At 30.8% G+C, this 12475-nt stretch overlaps 1 protein-coding gene across 6 annotated transcripts in view; it reads right to left on the reverse strand.

The window, feature by feature from the left end:
• LOC118192138 (cytosolic carboxypeptidase 1-like) overlaps nucleotides 1-12475 on the reverse strand; it is a 232421-nt gene that overhangs the window by 105413 nt on the left and 114533 nt on the right. For 3 of the 6 annotated variants that reach the window (XR_015040756.1, XM_085815377.1, XM_085815373.1), the window contains exons 2-4: nucleotides 3649-3785; nucleotides 917-984; nucleotides 740-809 (exon numbers count right to left, since the gene is read on the reverse strand). Coding sequence is in view for 5 of the 6 variants with exons in the window: in XM_085815377.1 (XP_085671503.1) it covers nucleotides 740-809; nucleotides 917-984; nucleotides 3649-3785 (275 nt within the window). In the remaining variant the exon portion in view is untranslated. Of the gene's footprint in view, nucleotides 1-739; nucleotides 810-916; nucleotides 985-3648; nucleotides 3786-6276; nucleotides 6474-12475 lie in introns of those variants that run through there. The other 3 variants (XM_085815375.1, XM_085815376.1, XM_085815374.1) reach the window with 2 other exon arrangements.

Raw genomic sequence — 12475 nt, forward strand, 5'->3', positions numbered from 1 at the left:
CGAAGCAAATGAGTAGATGATTGTTTGATGCATATCTATAGAGAACTTTTTGTAAACTTAAATTCCACATAAATGCAAGAACTGTAATCAATAAAGGAGAATTTTTATTACTTAAGAGATTACTTTATAATAATTCTTTTATGACAATATTTAATAATTTGTCTAATCTTCTAAGTGAAAATATTTTCTTATAATAAAAACAACGGTAATTCCATGTTTAAGTGGCTACCGCACTTAGTCCATAAGAAATTAGTAAACTTAATCTTCCGATCTGTAAATTACAAATTTGAAATATCTCTAAAGGCTTAAGCAGTGGCCACTTTTATTAAAAAGTAGAAAATAGTTTTTTGCCTGCAAGGAAAGAAAAACTGTCTATTTCTCCTCCCCCTCAAATTACATTAATCAAGTATGTTTTGATGTTTTAGATGAAACACATAAGAATTTCATGATATGGCAAACAATAATAACACAAAAATTGCATTTAGAAATTATAATAAAATATCTAATAAGTTACTACACAGTCTTCTAAATCAAAAGATTTTTATAATGCAAGAGTAATTTAGTCTCTAATAAAGAATAATATTCTTTTTAAAAACTGGATAAGCTATTCTGCAGCATAAAATTCATCTGCTCTAGTGTAAAAAGTCATTTGAAAACATAAAATTTTCAGTTTTTATTTTTTTGTTGAGGATGTTAAAAATATTTAAATGAAAGAACTATTTATTAATTTCACACTTACCTGATTTATGTAACAGCATTTTTTCCATAATCAAAATTGCAAAATGCCTTATGTGTTGATCTTGGCTCTTCTAAAAAAAAGGAATTCCAAAAGTAATTTTAAATTAAAAGTACATGACAATTAAAAAAATATTCTAAAGTCTGTGGGAAAATTGTAGTAGTTCACAGGAATGCTCACCTCTAAAATTGATACTAAAAGTGGTATACCACCTGTGTAACTTGCTACAAAGTGTTTCATTGCACTTTCTGAAATATTTAAAAATTATTAAGTTTCACCATTAAAAATAATTGCATGAAACTATCACATTAATTTTCAGTAAAAACATTTTGTTATACACTAAATTTTTAAAATATGAAACAAATTCAAACAATATGATAAAGTAATTCCAGCTTGAGATTATTTCTAGTCTCAACAGTTTAATCTAATGATTCAGTATATCACTAAATTCAGTAATTCCAATTTTTTAATTGCTATCTGATTAGTAATGTAAATACAGCATTTAATAATTTCAATTAATAGAAATAATTTGAATGAATACCAGGCTATCAGTATAAACTGGAACATAAAGTAACGTATCTAAACTGACATAAACAAATTGCTGAAAGGTAGGGGAAGTTGGTCCATATTTAATTTTCCATCTGTTGTTGTTGTCGTATCCATATTACATGGAACAATGGTTCCCAGAGCCTACTCCGAAGAGAAGTTGGACTTCTATTTTCCACCCCCCATTTTGAGGGAGAGCACCACGGGGAAGGATCCAGGGGTCTCCCACCCCTTTTCCCTTCCACGAGAGGACTTTCAGCTCGCAGCATATTTAGAGACATTTAAAAACATCCATGTCTTCTCCGGGATTCAAACGCGGGCTCTTCAGTACCATAGTAGGCTTTCCTAACCACTATACCATCTGGGTTACCTATACCTAACCACTTTCCATCTTTAATTATTAAATAGAAAAATATTCTTCTGCACTGAAAATAAAATAATTTATCTAAAATAATGTACATAGCAAATAAGTTGGTTAATGGCTCAAACCTAAATCCTCTTACCCCACTTCCTTATATACTCTCTGTAGATTATGTTTGTATTTGTATTCGCTGTAGCAGTTATAGTATCTCTATAGATACTTCTGCAGTACAGAGAAATCTGCAATTCAACATTTGAATTCAGCCAATGTATAATAGCTCAGTTCTCTAATCTCTTACAATAATAAATTTCTGAACTGTGTAATATTGCTTTATGCTCACAATAAAACAATGAAACTATAAACTGGAAGCTAACTACATTGTTATTCTTAAAATAATATGTCTATAAAAACTACACAAATCACTTTGAACATTTCAAACTTAATAACTTACTACATTATAATGGTATGCATTTTACAATATTTTATTTGCATTTTGTTTGACAATCAATTCACTTGCTAGAGATTATAAGCATACAATATGTCAAGCACAGAGGCCATCTGTTGCTATAGATGGTGTTACCTGCTTATTTCTGTATGTCCAACTTTAGTTATTAAATAGCAAGATGTTTTATGCAATGTAATTAATATTCATTAGTAACTAATAAAAATATTTAATGATACCACTTTTAATAGGTTTCATTGTATAGATAAACAAAAGAAGGTTATTTTATTACAAAAATAATACCTATGCTAAAATTTAAGAGCACTACTAATGGCATTAAACCAGAGAAAAAAAAAAAAAAAAAAAAAAAAAAAAAGAGTTAACAGTTAAACCTAAATTTATTTTTAGATCACACAAATTTCTAACTTTGCTTAAATTCAAAATTTCTTGTTTATATGACAAGTACAAAGCTTGTTTCTTTCATTTTTGTACTTATTTTTTGTTTTGCTTGTCTGGCTTTTGCTTTATAATTTAATTAACTTTCTTAATGTTACCTACTTACCCAGATAAAAAGAGGAATAAAAAAAACACACCTCAAACATTTCCTGAAGTGCAATCTTTTTCAGTCACAACATTTAAAAATAAAATTAAAATTCAGCAGTAATAAATGCTCAAAGATATGCTATGTAAGTAGTGTTATATACTATACAAAATTTGAACTGTAAAAGGAATTTAGATTTCACTTAAAATTACTTTTTCAGAAACTGCTAAGAATTTTAAATTTATTTATTTTAGTCCTTAGCACAGATATCAGTAAACACATCAACAGTGAAAAGTAATTAGGGAAGAAAAGTGAATGTTACAATTATTTACCAAATTTATGAAATAAATGAAACCAGATGAGAAAATGGCATAGTTCCAAAGCAGAATAAACAAATGAGACTGCTTAAAAAAGATCCACTATGGATGTTAAGTTGGGAAGGGGGAATTAAACCTGCTTTAAATTATAAAGAACATCCAACTCAGTCATAATGCGTAAAGCAAATGCATAAAACATCACACACTTTTATATACAGATATCCAGTTTAATATTTAATGAAAACTGCAGCATTTCAAGAAATATTTTTAGACATTCATACGTATATAAATGCACTAATTGTTACAAATATTTATATAGCTTAATTAAAAAAATAATAAGTAAATAAACAAATAAAATAAAACTGTTTTTTTTTTTTCTGTTTTACTTTATTGTTTCTTTAAATTAATGTTTAAATTCCTTACTTTAAATGTAGAAATGTGCACACTTCTATTACTAGTAGGTTTAATGAAAATCTTATGATGTAATTCAAAATACAGAGTTTAACTAACAGGTTACTGGAAAATTAAAGTATGGAAAAGAGCCTTGATATTAATCTGATAAGAGTAAAACATGAAATAAATATTTAAAAAATAAAACATGATTATTATATTTAATAATTAGTAAAACATTTTTACACCTATATTTTTGTGGCTTTAATAAAGGCCAAATTAAAAGTATTAATTCTTAATAATAAATTGACTCACCTTCAGAGCAAACAGCTAATTGTAATCTTTCTATAGATCCAATATATAATGCACGGTCAGCACTGGTCTTTAAATTTACTAATTTTTCTAAGCTCTCAATACATTTGTTAACCACAGTAAGAGGATCTCCATTTGGTCTGCATGCATAAGTATTTATAAAAACAATTTCATTCCATGTTAAAGAGCTCATAAGCAGACAAACATATTCAGCAACTGTTAGTGTACATTCATTCAAGCAATTTTTTTAATAATATAAAAGAAGTTTAGAGGAAATAAAGCAAAGCATAATATATTAATGAAGAATATCAAGTTTGGCTAACGAATCTTAAAGCCTTTGCTACATAAATAGCCTTATCAGTTGTACAATTTGTTACTTTTTTTATTTTATATGTTTTCTTGCCTGAAAAAAAATATAAGTACAAAAATTTCAAAGAAAATTAGTAATATAAATTTCTTTATAAAATTTTTATCTTTTACACTTTTCAACATTACATATGCTAAGATTACTTTATCCTTCTAAGTAACAAACTGAACAAAAATTGATAAGAGAAGAAACTAAATACATAGTTACCACATTTCTGAAAATAAAAATAGGATACATAGAAATAAGCTAGCTGCTTCTAAATGGGAAAAGCATTCAAAAGACAAGCTAATATTAAATGCTAGTTTAATACTAGCTTTTGCAAAAATTCCAGTTCATGGGAGTTAGTTATGGGAATAAAATCTACATTTGGTACAAAATTTTGCACACTGAATTAAAAAATGAGTAACTTAAGTTTACTAAGTAATTTGACATAAGAAAGATTACTAAATTTAAAAAAAAGTTATGATCTTTTATTTTTAATGTTTACATTCAACATTATTTATATGAAAATAATTAATGTGCAAATAAATATGTAATATAAAGTAATCTCTTAAGGTTATAACAAGTATACTTCCTTGCATTTATTTCCAATATTTTATAATACTTTTTTAATGGGAAGTAGAACATGTCATTCAGAAACAGAAAAATGACAAGCGGTTGAGAGAATAGAAGCAGGAAAGACACCAACATATATCTGTAAAGACCTAAAAGTAGCAAAAGGTATCATGTAAAGAATATGGAAACAATTTAAAGACACTAATGTATGCAAGACAACCAGATCAAGGCCAAAAACATAGCACAACACAATCTCATGGCCATTTTATTTGGCAACAACTGTTAAAAGAAACAAACAACTGATGTCAACCCAGACTGCATGAGACTTCATTGCAGCTACAGGAACTTGAATATCCAGGCAAACCATGAGTGACAGGCTCCATAAGAAAGGGTTGCATGCAAAGAAGACTATGATTTGCATTCCATTAACTTTGCTTGTAAAATGTACTCGATCGTAGTGCAGAGACCATCATGATTGCAGTTCTATGAACTGGTACTGAATTCTCTTTACTGATGAGTCTTGTTTTTGTTTGGAGGGCAATTCCAAACATGTTACAATCTGAAGAGGGCAAAATACATGTAAATAAGACTGAAAACATCTATTAAAAGCATCTCTATAAAAGTGTTGAGATCATGGAATGGGCAGGCATTATTTTGAAGGATGCATTGACCTATACATTTTTACCACTACAACTATGAATACTAAACTATACAACAATGGTTCTCAACCTTTATTGTCCCAGGCACCCTTTTCACTACTGTTAGACAATCATTTCCTCTCTCCTTTCAAAAACTTATTAAATTCAGATTATTTTTAATATTTTTATAAATAAATTCAAGAAAAAGTATAGAACATGCTGATAAGACGAAATTCGAATAAAAGTAGTTTTTTATATTCATAAATTAAAACTAAATACTTAACATGCAAATAAATACACGAACCGTATTCTTTCCCTGAAACTATGAAATCCTTGCTGGTTGAGAAACCTTGAAATACAGAGATGTAATCCTTAATCCTTATGTTAAGTTGTTTAGAAATGTAATCTACAACACCTTCCTAATGGGTGATAATATTTGTCTGTATCTCATCACATTCGTGACTGACTTTCTTGAATATGAAGGAATCTAGCAGATGGAGTAGCCCACATATTCTCTGGATTTAAATTCGATGGAATATGTGTGGGATACATAGAAAGGATGTGTAGGATATAATGGAATGCTGATAGACATAACTGCAGCTCCCTCATAGCACTATCTATGAGCATCAAGTAGTTTTCTGAATATACTTTATCACATTTTATATGTTCTTATTAACATTTATTTCTTGCACAAATATGCAGTTTTGCATTTCGAAGGCATGTAATGCACAAAAAATTAAAGATCTTAGCACGTTCCATGTTCACAGATGCAAAATTCTTCAAATTACATTCGTCTATATGGTAACTTTAATTTTTCCTGCCAGTGTATAAGCTATGATATGAATGGCAACAATGTTAATAGTGAAATGGAGTATGGCTACATTCACTTGGATTTGCTAATAGCAGAGAGAAACTTCTCTGAGAATTCTCACAAAATGCCGAGCTCATTATCAATATTAAGAAATCTGATTTATGTATATTAAGATCAAATGAAATAAAAATAGAATTTTTGATTTCTATAATATCATTTTTGTAATAAAATCTTATGTATGTATCTCATTTTGAACTTACATATGAAATGACTTCATAACTTCAATAATAAAAATTTTCGAAGAAAAAAGCATTCCATTGGAGAATTCTCAATCGTTGCATGTCCTTAAAAGGACAATTTGTGTTCTTTTTTTTAGTCATCATCAATAAGAAGATAAAAGAGAATGGCAAAGCTGTAGCAGATTTAGCATTATCCAGGGTGTACCACGAGGAGGCCTGCTACGTTACACCCCGATTCGTAGCCACTCTTTTGTAACGGCAGTCATATTGTCAGATTCTAAAAGTGTGCTAACTCTTCTGAATAATAAAAATAGTTCCCAAAGAATCTTAGACTGTAGGCTTAAAGCAATGGCACACAGAATTTCTTTCCAATGGATTTCAGCTCACTGTGGAATTATGGGAAATGAAAAAGCTGATACTTTGGTTAAGAAAAGAACTTTCATAATGCAATGCATTAATCGATTGCTTTCATTTCATACGACTAAACTGTTTATTAATCTGACTCTTAAGAAAATTCTTAAGCAGGATATGACACAACATGCTATGGATAAGAGTTGAAGGATTCTAGAAGAAGAGACAACTTTAATTCCCAGTTTTCCAAGAAAGACAGTGGTAGCTCTATTTAGATGTCTGACCGGACATGGCTATTTGTGAGACCACCTCTACAGAATTGGAGTGGTAGGTTCCCCAAACTGTATTTTGTGTGATTCCAATCAGCCTATGATTTTTGAACATTTAAATAATTGTACTGCACTTTCTCGGTATGAGGACATTGTTAAAAAGTACCAGAAAGCCCGTGAACCAATGGCTTAAGCGCTAATGTTTGGCATTTGTAAAATAAATAAATCGAAGAAAAAATCACAAGTTTAAAAGCTTTATATCAGCCTTAATTTTTTTGGGGGGGGGAGACTCTATTCATTTTGGGTTAATATAACATGATTCTCTCTTTTTAGAGTTAAAAAATATCTTCAAAATATTTTGTGAATTTCATTCAGCTTAAATGCACATTAAATGGATGCTATCCATGGAGGAAAATTGGAAGGGTGCAGAAAACTTATTTAGTAAGTCCTTGAAATGCTAATTACCAAATTGAGAAAAATATTGTTTCTTATGTATTAATCTGTCGACCATGAAAGTTGACTAAAATTGAATGAAAGATAGTGGACATTCTGCTAAAATTGCGCAAATTCTTAGTAACTCTCCGTCCCTGTAAAGGAGGCAACAAACAAATTTTTTATTCAAATTCAATAGGAATATTAAACACACGTACACAATGCTATATTTCAATGATTTGATTTATGACATTGCTGCATAACCTTTTAAGACAGAAAAATATTTTAATCATAAAATTCCTGTTGACAAATAGTTTACAAACATGTAACCTTTTCAAAAATTTCCATTTTGCAAAAGATCATACGTAAAATTATGCTTATGTTTCTTCACATATCTGCAGTTTCGGAAAGGACATTTCTTTCTGCATTTAAAAATACCCATTAACTCTTTCCATTTCTTTTTTCGATTCTCTTTACTAAATGTGCTACCAAGTTTACCACTTAACAGCTGCGGATTTTATCGAAAAATTCCACCATTTACTCGAACTGTTTGATAATAGTATTTTTTTTTTTTTCCCTACCCCCATCCTCAGTGATAAGCACGCGTGAAACAGCACTTTTGACAACAAACTACCCTATCCCCTGAGCCTCGAGCAATGTAGAGGCAAAGAATATAGATGTTCTTTGGTAGTGGTGAGACATACTGTTTAGTATGCAAAACGTCACTTCCGCACGGAATTTCCACTTGATTTTATACAGATGGAATTTGAAGGAGTCAGACCATTATCTAGGAGGCAATGGTCAGACTTACTCTCTCATCTACTGTCAAGTGGAAAAAGAATCCGACTAGTTTTCTGACACCGATCTCGACCAGTGTCCAGACTGACTCCTTATTTAGTTGCCCATCTTTGCCCAACCAGCTCGCTTAAGAAACTTCAAAAGGTGAAGATTCAAAGCAAATGTAGTAACATTTGCAAAGGAAATTTGAAGTCTGATAAAGTGAAGTTCTTTAAAACGTATACTATCAAAAGGAGCAGCAAAAAATATTGACTACCTAAAGAATTTAATTTTAGCATGTAATCAAAGCAAAAATCATCATTCACTTTATAATCGAATAGCTAAAGACGTTCCTGCATTTTTAGTTATCTTTTCAGGCATATTTTAAAAGTAAATTCACATATATAGCGAATTTTTTTACACTGTCCTTAAGATCGTCTAGTAAACTGGTTCAGCCACATTTCCATCTCTCTAACAGAAAAACAACGCATGAAAAGTTCACGTTCTATATTTACACTAAGCAATTCTTACTATTATATTTGGCATGAATTAACATACTTCAAGTACTATTCCATTTGAATGCATGGATGAAGTACTCTGCGTTTCAAAGTTACATATGTGATGCAAATTTTGAGCTTCGAAATGTATGCTCCAAATTTACCGCACTACAGTTGTAGACAGAACCAAAAATTTTTGAAAAACTATGCTGGTTACTTTTTAATTAGAAGAGATTAATTATGACTCAAAAACAGGGCGACCGGATTGATCTAATATTGATGTGTTGACGGTGTAGCATGCAACAAGTATTAAAAAATATCGTCATTATTATGTTGTTGTTGCTGTTAACCAATTTTAGTTCCCCTCCCCCTTTGGAAACAATTTCAGATCAATTATTTGGACACCAGTTCCATACCATCCCAGAGTTACCGATGCCTCTCTTGATAAGTGTGTATGACTTTAAAAGGTATTTTCTCCATTTTTCCAGCACGCCTTTATGGTGTAATGGTAGCACACTCGGTGTGTATTCGAGAGGTTCAGGTCTGAGTTGCGGCGAGGCCGTTGCACATTTTTTACGTCTCCTATTTAATAGAAGTTATGAAAAACAACTGAAAGATCAATACCTCCAACTACTGTAAAAGACTGCATATAAATGGATTGTTTTCTGAGTACCAGTCTTTTTAAAAAGATCTCGAGGCTGTAGAAGCAGGTAGAAATGGAGCCATCAGCATACGAACTGAAAAGCCAATGAATGGGTTGACGCATTGCTCAGGGATAAGTTCAAAATTAATTCTGGAAATTTGTAATAAGTGTGTGAGGATTTGGAAAAATATAAGAAATGCAAAACAAGCCGAGTAACATCATTAATATAATTGAATATCCCACCTTCAGTGCTGCCAGAATAATGGTGTGGACTGGGTTTTCACTGAGTTATCGCACTGACCTATATACTTTTACTGAAAGTATTCTGACATCTCAAAGGAATCAGAATGAAGTCCTTGATCCATTATGTGGATGTACGATTTAGAAGCTGGCCAGGCATTTGTTGTTATGGATGATAAGTATGTCTACATAAAGGAAATCTGGTTGCTGATTTGTATGAGCGAAGGCACTGCTTGGATGCACCACATTCGACAGAACTCAAGTGCATCGAAAGCCTTTGACATGCTTTTGGATTTACGTTGTATACTGGATCTTTATTTAAGACCATGCAGCCCTTCCAAGTAGTCTCAAAGAACTGGAAACAGTGATATTAAAAAACAAAATGATCACCTCTGATTTTGAAAGTTCTATTGAAATTATGGAACGTCGCTGTACAACTTAGATGATGTTCAGAGGTTATTACTCTCTCATTAAGACAAGTTTCATGTTTGAATTATTTTTAAAAATAATTTTTTGGGATAAGGATGTTTAAAATATGATGCACATATATGAATGATAACAAATATATCTAAATACATTTTATTTATTATAGTTGCTTCGTCAACCCAACTGCGAATAGTTATGACTTTATTGTGGTGTATTTCTTTAACTTTTGAAAACAAAGTATAAATCAAAGTGAAATGCAATAGGCAAACTTGTAAAAGTTGTGGTGTAAATGATTTAATGTAGTATTCCCCGACCGGTATATCGTGATAAATTGTTATGCGACATCACCATAAGGAGTGTAATGAAATTTTCGAACTTGAGTATTGTCAGGTCATTAGGAAGGCTATACATAAAAACCTATTACATATTTACATGAAGATATCAATGAAATTTTGAGGCAAGTTTTATCAAACTGTCAACAGCTGAAATAATGCTTACTTTTGCTTGCTTGCCTAGATATTGAATGCCCCCGTACTAGTTTGCTTGGGAATAAAACCGAGCAAAAAAAGAGATTTATAGATGGTATTTTTCTGTACCATCATTTTGGATTTAGGCATGATGTTAGATCTCTAATACAGCCATAAAAATTCTGTTTCTGTCTTCAATGTGTCACCAGTGAGAATCAACAATTATTACAAAGAAAACAGAAAAGTACACGTATAACCACACAGACCGGTAAATTTTGAAGATGAGCAGTGTTTTAGTTTGTCAATTGTAAAATCACATCCTGATAAATTCAATAGAATATAAAGAAAGATTTCTCAGTATCAGAGAGCTTCTCAGTATTTTCATGAGATAAATGCTAACAAAATAATTACAATATAATAGACAAAGAAGCGTAACTAGAGTTTGCGGATGTTCAGTTAAACCTATCAATCAGAAGATCGGAATCACTGACGATTTGAGAGGAGAAGAATATGAGCACATGTCTGCACCAAGCCCATCACAGCCAAACTGTGTTTTCTCCCTTCTTTACGCTACTTCCCTTATCATGACTTTCCAAAATTTAACATCAGACAGGTCTGGAAAAAAGATAGCTAATGCTACATATTCAGGGAGCAGGGATTAGTTAAAATTACCTGCAAACCTCAATCGAAACACCAGAGAATATTATTAAATATGAAGCGTTTCATCGCCAAAGGCCAACCGTGTCACAAAACCTGACACTTCAGTCCGAACACTTTAATAGCTGAACCTTGTCTAAAATAGAAGTTTAAGTTCCAGATATTTAAGAAGATGAAAAAATGTAATAAACCATCAGAATAAAGCATACTTTCTACGTGAAAATAGAAATAGGAGCAGAACATGCATAAGGATAACAGCAATGAGAGCAGACATTTTACAATATTTAGGAATTGATTTTCTCCACAACAGTACGTAATTTAAATGCACATAATCACGGATATATAACTATCGTGAAATCACCAGTTAAAAATAAATTGCTTAATCGTAAAAAATAAATTAATTGTAACAGCCCATTGATTTCTACTGAAATATTAAAGTAAAATAAACAAAATGCTAATGAATGTGATCTTGTTTTGAATGTTGATTTAATTTGCATAACCAAAAGAACTTATTCTCCTTATCAAACTGTTTAAAAATACAGCTTGATTGGTAATAGTAGCTTTTTGTGGACTGTAATAATATGGTCCCCCCCTTTTTTTAACTGCTGTCGGATTAACTGAGAAATTAAAGTCACAGCTAAATTTATTGATACTTATATTGAATCCTATAAACATAACTGCTCTAAAACACATTATTATTCTGATATTTCTTCATCGCATGACATGTCTTCTTACATATTCAGTTCATAATCAGCATACTGACTGGCACAAGAAACGTGAAAGATCACGTCTCAAATATGAGACATTTTCCTGCAATAATATAATAATATAAGTTTCAGAATTCCCTCAAGGTCTGGCCTTACTTTTCAAACTTAAATTTCTTTCTTTCTGTTTAGTATTGTTAAACAAGTTTGCAATGAACAGAAAAGAAAAAAATTGTATGTGCTGTGACAAAGAACAAACAAATATTAGTAATCACGAATAATAAATATAAAATAACGAATAAAAAAGCTCGTAAATGGAGAGGGGGAAAAAAAAACATCAGAGTGCAGTAAAATTTCTGCGGGAAACACAAAAATAACAATGTAATTAATTATACAGCCATTCATATTCTGTTCATTCCTCTCCAAATACAACAGCAAGGTAAAAAAAAAAATATTCTTTCTGTTTGAAGAGTGCCCTTTTTGCTTTTTTAACACAAATTCAGTTTACATAACAAAAGAGCTTATCCTCCAAATTAAACTGCTTAAAAATCGAGGTAAATATTAAACATATTTTTATGTTAATTATAGTATGGATTGTTGCTTTGTCCTGTTTATTATTATTATTATAATATCTTAACTGCCTTCGGAATAACCAGATTTTCGGTGGGTGTCGTCCCCGATTTTATCATTGTTAATCGGGTCTACTGGAATTATATATAATTTTTATGACAAAATTCGCATACATATCTTCTCTCCC

This window comes from Stegodyphus dumicola, chromosome 4 (assembly GCF_044657685.1).
Source record: "Stegodyphus dumicola isolate Sdum_Otavi_A_Nest chromosome 4, ASM4465768v1".
Classification (NCBI taxonomy): domain Eukaryota; kingdom Metazoa; phylum Arthropoda; class Arachnida; order Araneae; family Eresidae; genus Stegodyphus; species Stegodyphus dumicola.